The following is a 17322-nucleotide window of genomic DNA, read 5'->3' on the forward strand; positions in this document are numbered from 1 at the left end:
ATGGTGCTGGGGGTTATTTTCTGTGTTATTGATGTGTTTTCTCCTGGAGAAAGGTACAAGCCAATTCCTGCTGGTTTTCTCGGGAATTACACACGGGGCAATGTAAGCTCCACAGACTGCATCTAAGAAAAACAAACAGATAAAGCCCTATCAAAGAAAACAACCCCTGGGTGTCTTATTGTAGGAAGAGGTTATTTGTAAATGCGTCTTAAGGGTTGTAAACCTGCATCTCAGTCTGTGTGCACTCAGATTTGTAAGTGCATGTGTTTTGTAGGATTTGTCTTTGGATTAAGCTAAGACATTTGCAACCTGATAGAATGATTGGCAAAACCTGTTTTTTGAAACAAGGTTTAAACAAACAGGAAATGAATAGGAGCAACCTTACATTTGGCAAAAATCACACTGTTGACTATAAAATAATAAAAAAAACACATTTAGACTGTTTATTCTCACCATTTATATGCATAGGATGCATTATCAAAATAAGATTTTTTTGGTTGACAAGATAAAAATATTGTCCTAATTAACAAAAAAATGTGAATTTACAGTATGATTATGTTATGTATTTGTTAATCAAGAGGTGATGCATGGTATATTAAATTTAGTCATTACTTTCTTACATTCTCAGCTGTTAATGACATAATAAACTCTTAAATCTGCGGTATGTAATGTTTATAAAATACATGTATTTTTTACATATTTGTTAAAACTGCCACCATGCCATCACAATATGTTATGAGGCACATAATTTGAGAAAAAAATAAATCTTCTGCACCTCCTCCGAGTTCTGCTATTGCTGTCCACCACTCCCAACCAAAAACAACCAATCATAGCCAGATAGACGGTCTTAGTGCTGCCAATCAATCTCATGTTCTCGCTGCTAAATGTGCTAATGGCGGAGAAATAAGTTTCAGTTTCAGGAAAATTATTTATCTGCTGTGTTGGGGGGGGGCACGCTAACTAGCCTGAGCATTCACAACAGGTTCTGATAGCAGAGAGGAATGGGGAAAGGCAGGGAATGAGCAGCATCTTACAAGACTGTGATTTACAGCGCTAAAACCCACCTTCTAGCTCTGATTGGTTGTTTCTATTTAGCATCGGGAGTAGGCAGAGGAGCTTGACATTTTCTCAGATTATCTGTCTCATACCATACTGTCATGACATAGTGATAGTTTCAACAAACATGTAATTTTTTTTTTTTTTTTATAAAAGTTCAATACTGCAGTTTTAATGCACCTGACAAGTCGTGTTTAACGTCTTTCCCGCACACCCACCAAAAAAAAAAACACACAAAAAAAAACCACTGCATTTTGTCATCACTTCTTTCTGTGTTATCCATCAGATGACTGTTAAGGAATTCACCAGTAACAACATTTTAACAACACAGCACACGTTTCCCAGCCGATGCCTGTAATGGACTTTGGATATGCAAAGTGGACTCAAAACTGGAATCTATGGCCACATATTAGTTGGTCGAACAATCATCCACTCCCACACGTTGTAATCACCTCTCTTCTAAAGAGAATTAACGAAGGCATGCTGTATGTGTAAGTACCTGCGATATCTTCTTCATCCCAGAGACCGCGCTTTCACTGGCAGGGCTTTATCAATCACTCAATCAGTCCGCATTTATAGAGCACTTTCCATAAATAGCTTAGACAACAGAAAGTGCCAAATAGAACATAAAACCAGAAGGCAGTAAAAAATAACAACAAACCAAACTAACAGAAAATAAATATTGAGCTTGCAAAGACAAACCATGAATGATGTACATACAGTAAATATGTTGCTAAAAGTGATGTTGAGTTGACATAGAGGAAGACTGGCAGAGTGCTGAAAATGAAATAACCAGAATTAGGATAAACGTATAGAAATAATATTAATAACAATTGAAATAAAATATGAATTAATATAATATAACTTATAACAGATATTATTTAAGTAAATAAATATATAAATAAGCAGTTTATTTAAACTTATATGTTGATACTTTAATAAAAAAAAGATCACAACAATAAAAAATGTAAATGTAAATTATTGTTAAATAAAATTAAGAATAAATGATTTTAATTACTAATATTCTCCTGGGGTATGGCTGAATACATACAAGAGACTGATTTCAAGGTACCAAAAAAGCATCAATTATTACATACTTATATTTTTAGATGTAATAATGTATAGTTGCTGCTATGATTGGTGCTGTATAAAGATGTTGTCTGTAAAATGTATATAGTGTTATTGAGAGCACAGCCACATACATTTATATACTAATGATGATGAATTAAATAACTTCTTTCTGATTAAGATTTCCAGAAAAGTCTATAATTAAATGTTACTTCTGTCAAATGCAGTTAAATTAAAATTTTTATTGTCAGGCAGAAACAGTAGTTCATTTTAAAAGATTTATTTCCTACAGATGCACACAGTAATGGAAGACTAAAGCAAAATATGTAATAAACACAAGCTGGGTTTAGTAGACATATTTGAATATACATACTTATTTTGCAAAATATTATCACTTCTTTCTGTTTTTACGAAATAAGAGACAAGTTAGAGGAACCATTACATGGGGATAGCTAACCCACCTGTTTTTAAATGATACCTCACTTCAAAACAAACAATTTTGGACAATTTTTATGTGACTCTAACACATAGCAAAAGTAGAGTTAGATCAGGTTCCCTGTAGAAAATAAAATAAAATAAACATCCAGTTTAAAGAAGTCTTTCTATATCATTCAGGACATTTTGTTATTTGTTTCAAACGTTTGGCTACAGTTTGATTTAGGCCGAGTGAAATATTGGAAATTACATAATTTGCTCTGTTTTCAGAGAACACCGAAAGACCATCTCGGAAGCAACAGAGTCTTCATCTTATGCAGACACGATTTTCTCTTCACTGTGTGGGTTGAGGTGGGAAGCACTGCCCACATAGCTTACTGCTGTACAAGCTAAAGCACTCTACATGAATAATTTGATACTTGCAGCTTCGTTTTGGCCTTGGTTCTCTCTCTCTTACCCACGCAATCGTGTTATGCTGATTCAGGAGCAAATAGGGGAGTTTGGCATTAGCCAACATGGCAGGAAGAAAGCTGTTCTATCGGAAAGGAAGTTAGGATCGCATGGTGGTATTTTAATTAGACATTGATTCAACAATGGAAATTTGAATTTATTCTTCATAGAAACTTCAAACCTGGTTTGTGATGGCCATAAAGTGAGAATACATGGTAAATTTTGGCGTGCATCTTCAGTAAATGTCTGCTGGTCCCATAGTGAACTTGCTGTCCACAAACACAGTCGCTGGTCATGAAAGAACCAGAACAGATGGCTGCTTCTGAGAGAGCTGCACCTGTTTATATTTAGCTTCTCAGTAGAGCACTTGAGAGATATGAAAACAAAGCAAAGCTGTCAGTTTGGCAAACCAATGGCTGCATCCACGCCTCATGGTCTCACTTGAGACAACAGATTTCTGATGGATTTGGACACAGTTAGATTTTATCTTGTACGAAAAATCGTCAGTAAAAATAGCATTCATATGTAAAGGTTCCAGTGTGGGGGCTTTGTCTTCGCTGCAATGCTTCATGATTTGTTTTGAAAGGTTACTGAACTTGAACTCATTATCTTGTCAAACTAAGAAGCCAAAATTATAAGTAAAGCACTCCCTCACTGTCACGCTCAGCTTTAACAAGTCTTCAAGATTCTTACATTTAATCTTTGTTTGAAATTTAAAAAAAATATGATGGATTGGTTCATTCTTTGTTTTGCTGCACCATCAAATGTGAAATGCATGTTCTCATAATATGCAAGGTTTAAATGACATCATTACTAAAGGAAGGTGCTGCATAATTTGTCACTCACATTGCATAATAGCCCTAATTGAGTTTTTATGAGGAACTATATTTGCTGTGTCAGTGCCTCTGTCTGCAAAGAGTAGTCTGGTATTCTATCAATCACATCCTACTTGTGGTCCAGATTGTATAATAATTTCCTTCTTATGAACTCTGAACGTGTTTTAACTGGCAGAGCAGAGTCTGACTATTGTCACCAATACCAAAATGTGTCACCAGGTGCAACATTTTTGGATCTGCAGACATTAATATCTGCGACCAGTAGAGAAAAAAAATTAAACATATAAAAAGCTATCCATATATCCACTACACTCATCTTAATATTTGATGCTGTTCATAAATGTCTTGTAATATTTAATACCATATGCACTGAGATTCAGAATCTGTACAAATGCCAAAATCTAAATGCTAAAAAGAAAATTGTTTGTAATTGCATTGTTGATGATAAAATCATATTTATTTTATGTCAACATGTGTACATCACTCTCAGTAAATGACACTCTCCCTTTCCTCTTTGCTCCATCTAGTGATAAATTTAACAATTATATTTATATATAAAACATATTTTCATAAAAGTTACTGCAGCTTTAAAGGTCGAGATGGTTCTGAAATAATTCACAATGGTGTAATTTTTTTACATCACAACAGTCTGACATTTTAACAGGGGTGTGTTGACTTTGTCTTTGTCCTACATCCTTACTTCTAAACCCTTGAGGTTTATCTACCACCTCTCACATCATCTTGTATCTGATAAGACTTGGTCGAAATGTACTGTCATGTTCACCGTTCCTCGGGGACAAAGAGACAAATTATGTTGGACAAGGATTTCAGAAAAAGGAGGAAGTCCCTCTGACTTATGTCTCTATTTTGGTTCAGGATGTGGTGGACTGTCCTACCATAAACTCTTTGTAGCTGCTGAATCTCGACACTAAGATTTCTGTTGTGATGTTAGGATGATCCATGCTCACTCTTTGGTTGAATGAATGTAACGTTAAAGTATTTTAAAACCAGTAATTTATGTTCTGCTTTCTTTGGTGCCTTGGATCTTTGCACTGATGTAAAGATGTTCTCCGATTCAGTCCCAGAACACCTGAATTGTTTTTATTTAATAGATTTGACAGAGCCTGTTGTTAAATCTTCCGTATTTATGCCTTTGAAATGTGACAGCAATAAAATACATGATTTATTGGGCAGATGGTAATCAGCAGTCGAGGTGTTTATGAGGTTATTTGTTTTGTTGAACGAGTCTGTGACACGAAAACACTCCGTCTTCAGGCCTGAGGCACAGATGATTATCATTAATGAAGGGCTGTGTTACTAACATGGCACCATTGCTCGCAATAGAACCGTTTTATTCCAGCGAGCGTTTTCATCGATCTGTTGCATTGACCTGAAATTGAATCTGCTTATGTTAATATCCTACTGTTGATGGGTTTTGTTCTGGATTTTTAGCAGTGTCAGAATATATAACCATGGCCCAATGTAAGACTGTGAGGGTGAATGTGAAGGGCAAATCCCTGCTTCAAGAAGCAGGAGACTTTGCTGTGAGCTCTATCAAAGGTCTAGTGATTGTTGCACCTCTTTACAGACACGATCATCTGTATTCACACTGTGCTCTTTTTCTGTGTACCCTGTTTGAGAGTGCTTAATGTTGTCAAAAGATTAAGTCTTCTTCAAGAGATGAAAGGCCTTGTTTGGACAGGCTTTCCAGTACTCACTTGTTCAGAGTGGGTCCTACTGAATGCTTGGCACTGCATGATCACCTATAAAGCAACAGCATTAGCATTTAATTTACCAAACTAGCAATTCTGCGCTCTTGTACCAACCAGTCTCCATAAAAATCCAACTCAAAGGCAACAGGTAGGTTTTTATCCTCATTTTAAAGAAACTCAACGTTTCAATTGTTTTGCAGTTTTCTGGAAGTTTCTTTAAGATTTGTGGAGCATACCAACTGAATTCTGCTTCTCCGTCTTTGGTTCTGGTTCTGGAGATGTCGAGCAGTCTAGAACAATTTGTTTTAAACATCTGCTCAGTGCTTGAAAGGTCACTTAATGGTAGAGCGGTGTATCATCTACATAGGTATTGGTAACTACTATTGTAGTAGGAGGGGTTCAGGATTGAACTTTGAGGTACCCCAATTCTGTACGCTCTGATGAGAAGTTGCCTATTGGCATGAAGAAGTCACTGTTCTTTAGGTAAGAGTTGCTCCAGTCAAGTACTGTACCAGAGAGTACAAATATCTATGTGAACATTGTTTAAACTAGTGCAGAAGGTAGGAGTTCATCCTATTCGTCCTGTTGGGCTTTGGAGTCTTTGGACTTGATAAAGGGTTATATACAAATGCAGGCCATTTACCATTTTACAGCTGCACTTTAATCACAGTATTCTCTGCCAATAACATACTTAGTCAGCTGAACGGAGCTTCACTGTCCTTGAAGTCCCCATAGACATAGATTCTTATAATTTAAGTTTATAACTTAAACTAAATTTTTTTTCATTGTGACTTTGCTGATTCCTGCCTTCTGTTCTTGTTTTTCAGAAGAAAGAATGGCTCTGCTTAAACTGCCAAACACAGCGGGCTCTGTCAGGAAGTTTGGGAGATATTCCACCTCCTGCAGCCCCTTCCATGGGATCTCCTCGGGCACCTGCTCCATTCAAACAGCAAACACCTCAGCAGAAAGCACCCAGTCAAGGTTCAGGGCCTAGGATTACAGGTCCTCAACAACAGAAACCTACGGGTCCCCAAGTAAGTGGCCCTCCCTCTAATGTGAAACAGGCTGGGCCTGCTCCTCAATCAAAAGGGCTCAGCCAAACCTCCCCTCAAACCAAGGGTTCTGCTCAGCCACCCTCCCAAGCTAAGAGTCAAACACAGCCTTCCTCTCAAAGTAAAGGACCTGCTCAAATTAAAGGTCCTGCCCAGTCACATGCTCAAAATAAGGCCCCTGCACAGCCTGCTAACCTAGTGAAGGGCCCAAGTCAGGCAAAAGGGCCGACTCAGACAAAAGGATCTGTTCAGCCCTCTGCTCAGACTAAGGGCCCTTCTCATCCTTCTGGTGCCAAGGCTGCACCTAGCTCTAATAAATCTGCTCCTAACCATAACAAGGTTTCCACACCTGCAAAACCAGTTCCTACTCAGTCTAAACCCACAGGTAACAACCAGACCCGCAAACAACAGACCCCACAAAGCCAGGAGAAGATGAAAGTTGCATCTAAATCTCTAAAAGAAGATACCAAAGTCTTACCCAAGAAGGCTTTGTCAGAGACTGTGACTTCCCCACACGAGATCAAGATAACTGAGGAAGAAAAGAAGTCAAGACACCACGAAGTGAGCTACCTGCAACCTCTTCGCCTTCACCTATTACTCCTGTTACTTGATTCACCATTTTATTTTGCTTTGCTCCATTTAAATGACTGGAAACATATATTTTTTTAAATCATAATGTTTATTTTTTTATGTATTATTTTTGAGCTAATCAAAACTATTTTATTTTTATTTTAAACACTTTTTATCACAAACATTATTCTTGCTGTACCATCATCATTTTTGGTCAAGGAAAACTTATTCAAATTGCAATATTTTTATGCAAGACAATTAAATGTAAAAATGTAGGTAGCGAGATAAAAAAGCTAATGCAATACATCCAAAGTATAATGGTGAAATGTATGCATCACATAAAGAGAAAAAATGTTAAAAGGCACAGTTAGGACAAATGAAAAGCGAGTAAAAGTACAAAACTAAAATGTGACTTTTACAAATGGTTGACTTTTATGAAGTAAACAATAATGATTTCAGTGATAACTTAAAAGAACTAACAGTTTGTATACATCTTAATTATTCAGTAAAGTGACTCCAGAGCTGAGGGACATAGACAGTTTGCCTCCCCTTGTTTAGTTTGGGTCCCCAAGAACTGCGTGGAAGAGTGTCTAATGTCCAAAGGAGTGTAGATAGTTCATACCTGACACACTAACTTTGACATGTGTGTCAGCATTCAGCACCTTATAGACCAATAACAAGACTTTAAATTTTATAGTGACACAAACAGGAACGGATATAATATGTCTTGTACTTTACAAGACTCATGTAGTAGACTTTTTTATGAACTGTTGCCACTTTATTGATTTTTATGAAGACTAGTAAAGACACCATTACAATAACCTTCAGAAAATAAATCATGCACCAATTTATCTGTGTGTATGAAACACTTTATTCTGGCAAAGAGCATGCAAAAGTATCTTGCATGCTCTTTGGTCCTCATTATGTCAAGATTAATCTTGAATTTTGAGATCTGAATAAAGGCATTCTCTGTTAAGTTGGATACATTATTGATACATTGATTCAATAACTGTAATGGATTGCAATCACATGGTGAAAACGAAAGACATGAGTATGCATACATATGGTTAAAAATGCTGTAATACTTCAAATACTGAACAAAAAGGAACATACACTATGTTTATGGTCCTTAGATTTATAATAGCCAAAGTGTATCAGTTTTTACTTTAATTAATTACTTTTAATTTTGGCCATAACCATAAATAATAATAATCAGATGTTGTAGTTTATCATAACATAAATCAAACTTTTAACCAAACCCAATCCCACTGATACAGATGTCTTGGACATTCTAACTTTCTCATTATTACGATCATCTTTTTTTTTAAACAGTCATCATCACAATCAACATCAAAACCATCTGCTTTTTTGTGCTTTTAATTTTTTTATTATTGCCTTAAAGGCAAATTTTCATTTCTTGTCCACTTAACCATTTCTTTGTTTTGTTTTTGAAAACCTTTTTGTTCTTTTGTTAAACAAATCACAAGCTTTTGTGTAATGTGACACTTTGTGATGACATTTTAAGCATTCCGAGCATGTTCCTTATTCTTCAATGGGTCGAAGAATGCAATGGAGAATGCGACAAAGATGGCAAACAAGCATGTAACCAAATGACATTTGTCTGTAGATGTTTGTATGTCCAACTGTTTGTTATATTCACTCTCTGTCAATGTCAATTTTTCCATCTGTGTGCACAATACACTGAAGGATAAACTCAATCCGAATTAATGGAATATGATCCTAATTGTGTAGTGAAAGTTATTCTTATCCAGGTAATTTAATATCATTTGTTCATGTTTTATTTTATTATTATTTGAACATTCTAATGTTACAAAAGTTAATATTTGGTTTGATTTTATCCTAAAGTGTTAAAATACCTTGTTAATTATTTCCAATGTAATTATTCTCTAATATCTTACTATTAGAGACTATTTCATCTGTAATAATTGCAAATAAATTGTGTTACCTACAATCACCTGACAATATGCATAAAAATGTCAATGCTGATGAACTGGATGAAATAGTGCGACATGAAATGTGCAGTGAAGCTTGTAATGTACCTTGTATGAGTAATTATGAAGGCCTTTTCTAGATTCTAACATCCCTATGTTCTCTCTTTCTTTAGGACTCCAATAAATCAAGTACGCAGAGCTTAAGTGACACTGGATACTCTTCAGATGGGATCTCCAGCTCACAAGGGGAGATTACAGGTCAGATCCGGGAAGAGGGAATCAAGCTTAATGAAAGAGGTGCTTCCATCCCTTCAGACATCAACAAATTAGAGAGCTCTATGAAACCTCTGCTCGAATCAAAGTCTGCCTCAGACCCAAAGCATAGACCGCATTCACTTTCTGTGGGGCAAGAACGAGACTACAATCCTGATGAAGAAGCAGGAAGGGATGAATCAGAAGATGACCTCAGTTGTAAACTTCGCCATGATTATGTGGAAGACAGCAGTGAAAGTGGTCTCTCGCCATTGCCAATAAGACAAAAGAAGTCCCATAAAGACTTAACAGATGAAGAATACATGAGGAGGCAGATCATGGAGATGAGTGCTGATGAAGAAGAATTAGAAGAATATGGAAACCAGAAAACCAAGAAGACTCATAAAACCAGTGGAGAGTCGGGCAAAGAGAGAAGGCGACTCTCTCATCAGTCAAATAGTTTTGAAGAAGACAAAAAAGTATCTGAGGGTGCTTACAAGGCAAATGAAGAGGAAGATGTTGTTATGGCTGGAGGACTTCGGCGTTTTAAAACGATTGAGTTGAATAATACCAACAGCTACAACCGAGACATTGAGCTCAGTAATGAACATGACCTTCGAGAGCCAGAACTCGAAATGGAAAGTCTGACTGGTTCACCAGAGGAGCGATCTAAGGGCGATTATTCATCCACCCTACCGGCCACGACTCCCAGCTACACTTCTGGAACATCACCCACATCGGTATCATCTATGGAGGATGACAGTGACAGCAGTCCTAGTAGAAGAGCACGACTTGAAGAGGCAAAGCAGCAAAGGAAAGCTCGACATCGGTCTCATGGGCCTCTCCTCCCTACAATTGAAGACTCCTCTGAGGAGGATGAGCTCAGAGAAGAAGAAGAACTACTAAGAGAACAGGAGCAGATGAGAGATCTGGAGCAACAGAGGATTCGAAGTACTGCTCGGAAAACAAAAAGAGATAAAGAAGAACTTCGGGCACAAAGGCGCAGAGAACGATCCAAAACTCCCCCCAGTAATCTTTCCCCTATTGAGGATGCATCACCAACAGAGGAGCTGAGACAGGCTGCAGAAATGGAGGAGCTTCATAGATCATCATGTTCTGAATACTCACCTTCTATGGACTCAGAAGCAGAAGGTTTTGAGATGATAGGTGGAAAGCTTTACAAATCAGGAAATGAATTTAATCTTCCAACCTACACATCACTCTATTCACCAACAGAAAAGACATCAGCAATGTTGCCATCTGATAAAACCTTAAAAAGTGCAGAAGAGGTATATGAAGAGATGATGAGGAAAGCACAACTCATGCAGAAGCAGGGTCAAAAAGGTGCCTCTCAGCCAGACAGTGGCCATCATCTTGATGCTGGAACCTCCCTAACCCCTGGCTCTAGCCCAACTCAAGTAACTGCACCCATGTCCTTCTCCACATCAGGCAGCATGCACGCTGCACAGCATTTATCAAAAGAAACACAAAACAGAATGATGACACAGAGTGCCAAAATTGAAGGAGTTGTTGGAGTTGCCACTACCAAAGCTCAAATTAGTCAGGCAGCCTCAGCTCGGCAGGCAGGAAATGCAGTGCCTGTTAGCAACAGAGCAGGCCCCCAGAGGTCAACACAAGCAACACCCGACCCTGGATCATCATCTTTGACCTCCAAAGTCTTTTCAATGTTCAAAGGACCTAGTCCTCCAGTCTCACCCACTACTTCTCCAACAAAAAGTCCAACACATTCACCATCTGTTCGACCCACAAGTGGTAGTGGCAGGCAGCTACCATCTTTGCCTTCTGGAGCAACAACAGCTCCAGTATCCCATACTGGAGCACCTCAAAGGACAATGTCACCTCGTCTTGTACGACAGCAGTCATCCCAAGATTCACCCGTGATGGTCATAACACTAGGCTCTGAAAAGTCAAGCCCTGCCAAGCCAATTACTGTAAACTCATCCACTTCCCCCTTGTCCTCACCAACACAGGGCAGTTGTAAAACCTTATATAGCTCACAGCCCCCTTCAACAAGTTCGCCAACATCACCTCAAATGCATTCCTCTCAGCAGCTAAAACATTCTTCACAAATGGGGCACAATATTGAAAAAGTAAATGTTGGTATCAGTGCAGGAGCGACAAGTACACAAACTCGTGCTTCAAAGGTTGTGGGACAAAGTCAAACACAGCAAAGCACAAATGTTGTAGATCTGAGAGCTCCAATGAGACCAGCTCCAATTATTATGACAGATCAAGGAATGGATCTCACATCACTTGCTTCTGACACAAGAAGATATTCATTAGGAGCAGAGCAGTCATCGAGTAGACACACAGCAGTGCAGCCTCTTATTATGAACCTCAATGCACAAGAGCAACCACATGTTTCTGTTTCAACTCCAACAACAGTAAGTGTCACAGTTGCTGTGTCAACCTTCATGTCTCAACCCAAACAACCTGTCATATATGGAGACCCATTGCAGAACCGTGTGGATCTGGGTCAGGGTGTTGGATCAGCTGTTTGTTTAACCCAAAGCAAAGTCCCAATTACTGATCCAACTATACCCAAAATTGATGCCTGTCTGGAAAATCTTGGCATACAACAACAGCAACTGCAGTTACAACAGCAGAAGCTCCTGCAGCAGCAACAACTTCTTGAACAGCAGCTTCAGCAGCACCAGCAGCAGTCTTCTTTTGCTCGTTATAATTTAGCCAATCAGGTACAGCCACTGCTGATGAAAAAAGACCTTGTAGTGAGTCAGACAAGCACTGGTCAGCCTGTGGTGACTGCTAATGCCATTCCTAGAGTGTCTCCTCTCGCTCCTCCATCAGCATCTGTGGCCCTTACTTCTAATGTACCCCTCGAAATGTATGGCGGAGTTGCCTTAGAGCTGAAAAATAAGCCAACTGTTATAAACTTGTCAACAGGAAAACCCCATGTTATGATGGTACAACTTGATGAGAATAACACATCCAAAAGTGGCACCGTGACTCAGCTGGTAAAAAGAGAAGAGCATCCCCCTGCACCACCACCTCCTCCTCAGGTTTTGGATCTAACTGGACAGCTTAAACAAGAAAACCAAGTGGCTTGTTGTGATGTTGTTTACAAATTGCCCTTTGCTGGTACCTGTTCAGGGACATTCTCTCAGAAGCCTGCTACAGTGTCCTCAGATAAAAGTCCCACCACCGAAAAGTCTCAAGCAGCCCACCCTCCTCAGCCACCCCAATTTAGTGTTAGCCAGCAACAACAGCCACAACTCCAGCCTCAAATTACACAAGGACTTCCTGACGAACACAAACTATATCCACCACCTATAGCTTCTGCAGGGAGATTACAGCCTTCTATGTCTGATACTAATCTGCCTTCAATGAGTGATGCTGGGTCCTATCAGAATCCTCTCCAGGGTGGACTGGCTGTAGATCTCAGTAGTATGAATCAAGGTTATGATGGTGGATACCTTGGCATGGGAGCACAGTATGGATCTTACACAGATTTGCGTCATCAGGAAGATTTTACAGGCCCTTCATTACCCCTTCGTCGGTATGGCTCCATGTCAAATATCAACTCTGATTACACCAGTGCTTCACGTGATATTACAGGCTCACAGGATTCCAATCTGGCTCAGTATAGTGCAACTACTGCTAGGGAGATAAGTCGTATGTGTGCAGCCCTTAACACTGTCGACCAGTTTGGAAGCCGTTTTGGAAATAACCCTGAATTGGCAGCATATGGTGCTGGAAGAGGTGGGCCTTTAGCCAGATTAAATCTTCAACAAAGCCTAGCATCAATAAGGGCAAATTTGCTTTATGGTCCAGATAGTAGACAAGCTGTGAATGGCCAAGCTCTAACAAATTTAATCAATGCGAGGCAAGCAAGTATACGAGCCTTATACCCTACTGCTATGAGAGGTGGTGATGGCATGATATATTCCACCATAAACACTCCCATAGCTTCCACCTTACCAATTACTACACAGCCTGCCCCAGTAATTCGTCCCATGCCCCGAGGAATTTACAGACCCTACCCTGCAGGTGTAACTGCTGTACCTTTGGCTAGTCTTACCAGATTGCCTCAGTTGACTCCCAGAATGCCTCTTTCCACACAAGGAGCATATTCCTATCCTCCAAACCAGTATCCTTTGTCTGTCACACCAACAGGAAGTGGTGTTGTAATAAGCAGCTCTCACCAAGAAATTCCAGTATACCTTGGGAAGCCGTCAACAACAATATCTGGACCAACAGCTGCCACCATTCCCCCGACACCACCTGCAGCGCACTCAGGAATACAAAGCGTACCTGGAGCTGGTATACAAACCACAGCAGAACAACAAATCGACAGATCTCAATTTACTTCACAAAGTATTGCATCTCTCTCTCAAGTTCAAGGCCAACCGTCATCTGCCCAACAAGTGCAGGCTCAAGTGCAGGCTCAAATGCAACCGCAACAGTTACCTGCACAGACAGAACCTTTATCTTTGACTCAAACCCAACCTCAAACACAACCCGCCAGTCAGCCTCAACCAGTAGTCCTCTCTCAGGGACAGACACAAGCTGAAAGTACCCAGGCATCAAGTTCCAAACTGTCCCCTCCCATTGATGCACAAAAGAACAAGGAAGATGAGAAACTCAATCAGCAACAAGAACAACTTCTGCAGCTAGAGAGAGAACGGGTTGAATTAGAAAAACTGAGGCAGTTGCGCCTTCACGAGGAGCTAGAGAGAGATCGTATGGAGCTTCAGCGTCACAGAGAAAAAGAACAACTTCTTGTTCAACGTGAGATCCAAGAACTGCAGACAATAAAACAGCAAGTCCTACAACAACAGCAAGCCGAGAGGGAGACACAACTTATAATGCAAAGAGAGCAGTTGGCCCAGCAAAGAATGCAGCTTGAACAAATTCAGACCCTGCAGCAGCAGCTTCAGCAGCAACTGGAGGAGCAGAAAAGGCAAAAAACAGCAGCAGTTGAAGCAGCAGCAGCGGCTGCAGCTGCTGAGGTGGCTGCTGCATCAGCTGCAGCAGTGGCTGCAGCAACATCAGCCCAGAGTGCCATCCAAGGAGTAGTTGTTGGAGCAGGGGCCCCTCAAGGATTTATAATCTGTGATCAGACTGGTAGAGTCCTTCAGCAAGATGGGCAAAGTGTGCAATTTTGGCAGGATGGACAAGTTGTCCAAGCAGTAGTGGCTGCTCGACCCATTCATAGCTCCACCTCTGAAATGTCTTTGAGAAGCAGTGACAAGCAGGGTGATTCCAAGACTATGAAAAAGCAGAATTCCATGCCTCGGCTGAGGGATGGTTCAGAGGAGGACTCTGTCAAAAGAATTACAGACAGCTGTGTGCAAACAGATGATGAGGATGGTGAAGAAAGGTACATGAATAGGCGTAGGAGAACAAGACGAATTGCAGACTGCAGTGTACAGACTGATGAGGAAGACCAGGGAGAATGGGACCAACAACCAGTAAGGCGCAGACGGTCTCGTGTGTCCAAGCACTCTGAATCTAGTGGTGAGGCAAAATCTGATGGCTCTTCCAAGGTAATTTCAGCAAGTATAGCTATTCAGACCACTAATGACTCATCATGTCAAACAGAGTCAGACCTACTTGGCAGAGTTTCACCTGCAATCCACATTACTATGGCAGAGACCTCAAAAGTTGACCTACTGCATTATATAGCAGCTCCAGAAAGAACTCACAAAGGTGAGAGTTTAGCATGCCAGACAGAACCAGAATCACATTCTCAGGGAGTAGTAGCCCCTCAGCTGAGTGTCCCTACAACTATTAGTCCATACTCTACAAGTCTCCATATAGTAGGTGGAAATACATCTGACACAGCCTCTCCCAGACTCCAAGGAGTAGCTAAGTTTGAAAGGAGGAAACCAGATCCTCTGGAAATAGGCTATCATCATCAACATAATGAGTCTTCATCTCGCCAACCCCCAAAATCTCCCCAAGTACTGTACTCCCCAGTTTCTCCATTGTCTCCTCATCGGATGTTGGAGACAACTTTTGCCTCTCAGGAGAAGCTTAACAAGGCCCATGTTACACCCCAGCAGAAATCCTTCACTGCTGAATCTCCACGCCATCAGACGCTGCCAAGGCCCATTAAAAGTGTACAACGCTCCATGTCAGATCCAAAACCTCTCAGCCCAACATCAGAGGATCCCACAAAGAATCGGTTCTCCCCCTATCATCAAGTGCTGTCCAATAGCCAGGTACAGTATAATTTTTTTTTGTCTGTCTGACAAGAAGTATACATTCCAGGACAGAGATCCTCAAATCCAGGCCTTGAGGGTCAGTATCCTGAAGGCTTTAGATGTGTCTCTGCTTCAACATACCAGAGTCAAATACTTGGGTCATTAGCAGGATCCTGGACAGATTGACTACATACCTCGCAGGTAATTGAGTCATTTGACTGAGATGTGTTGAATCAGAGATACATCTGAAAGTTGCAGGACCCTGGCCCTCAAGGCCTGGATTTGAGGATCCCTGTTTTAGAATAATGTATATACAAATGTTTTTTTTTTTGTTGTTGTTGTTTTTTGTGTGGATGAGTTAAATTAAGACTTATATTGAGATTTATAGGAGAAACAGAAAGATATTAAGGCTCCAATACATAAATAGCTGTAGGTATGCCTCAAGAACTCACCCCTTTCACATTTTTTCCCATTTTGACCCAAAACTTTAATGTATTTCATTAGAAAAGACCAGTAAGATAAACAAATTTGATAAATTAAGCTAAATACAGTACATTTCATTTGCAACACAATAAACAGCAAGTGTAACTTTTCCCCCCACTTTGTGATGTTCCGTCCTATAAAATTGCTTTAAAAGACATTCTAGTTTGTGAAAGTAGCATTAAAAAATGGGAATATGGCGTAAGAATAACCCATCTTCCCATGGGGTACAGTACTCTGTAAATTTATCTTTACAATTTAACTGTGTAAAGATAAATGGGAAAACATACAGCTTAAATGGCTTTCTACTTCATATAGATTAATTAATGTATTCATACCAGATCTGGCGTATTAGAAAGGAGGAAACAGAATGTTCTCACATGAGCATCTGGCCATGCCGTTAAAGCCTCTCTGCTGTATCTCCTCCCTCATTTTCCCTCTATACTTTCTCAGTCTGTTTCTCTCTCACACACTGTGTTCATGCAGTGCCTTCTATATCTGGAAAACCCCTAAAGTGCTGCCAAGAGGACACATAATGTGAAGAAATCCTGGTGCTGCTTTGCTCTCTGTGTGATTGTTAGCAGCTGGGCAAAGTCAATTAATACTGCTTTGCACTTAGACCGAAATTAGTCTTCACATTTGTACTTACAATCTGGACTCTTAGTATTTAATACAAGGCTCATTTGGAGAATGCTTGATAAAATCATCATGGATCTACCTAACATTGATATTTTGTAAGTAATACAATACCATATATTTCTTTTGGATTACTATATTTTCATATTGATTGTTTGATTAATTCTTGCCTGCATGTAGTTTTCAAATATTTATGTAGCAGACTAAATACTAAGGATATTTAATCACAAGACCAGTGGGGAAATTAACCGATAGAATAAAATCTTAGGAGAATGATTTTTTTCTTGTTGTCATGTACATGTTAATTTGTCAGATTTCTTCGGCTTCAGTTAACACTTTCCAAACTGCTCAGATGTAGTATTATGAAAATAGCTTATTTTTATAGGAGAATTAGCTTTATAGAATATATCACATTATTGCGATTGAATTTGCTTTTACTTTTAAATGTGGAGTTCAACTGATTTACATTTACAATAAAGATAAAATGCAGCGGATATAAATTAAAAGCATTACAGAGTAATTTCATCTTATTTTGAACAATAATAAATTGTATTAGAAATATCGATGCATTGGACATTTAACAGCAAGTATTTTTGACAACACTGCAGACTGATTTTTATTTGTCTTTGAGATAC

General features: G+C 39.5%; 1 protein-coding gene across 6 annotated transcripts in view; it reads left to right on the plus strand.

Moving 5' to 3' along the window:
* bsnb (bassoon (presynaptic cytomatrix protein) b) overlaps positions 1 to 17322 on the plus strand; it is a 92233-nt gene that overhangs the window by 62713 nt on the left and 12198 nt on the right. For 5 of the 6 annotated variants that reach the window (XM_016671740.1, XM_016671742.1, XM_016671738.1 and 2 more), the window contains exons 4-5: positions 6385 to 7170; positions 9305 to 15589. In XM_016671740.1, coding sequence (XP_016527226.1) covers positions 6385 to 7170; positions 9305 to 15589 — 7071 coding nt within the window. The remainder of the gene's footprint in view (positions 1 to 6384; positions 7171 to 9304; positions 15590 to 17322) is intronic. The other variant, XM_016671749.1, reaches the window with a different exon arrangement.

The sequence above is a fragment of the Poecilia formosa genome, unplaced genomic scaffold (assembly GCF_000485575.1).
Source record: "Poecilia formosa unplaced genomic scaffold, Poecilia_formosa-5.1.2 Scaffold2, whole genome shotgun sequence".
NCBI classification, from domain to species: domain Eukaryota; kingdom Metazoa; phylum Chordata; class Actinopteri; order Cyprinodontiformes; family Poeciliidae; genus Poecilia; species Poecilia formosa.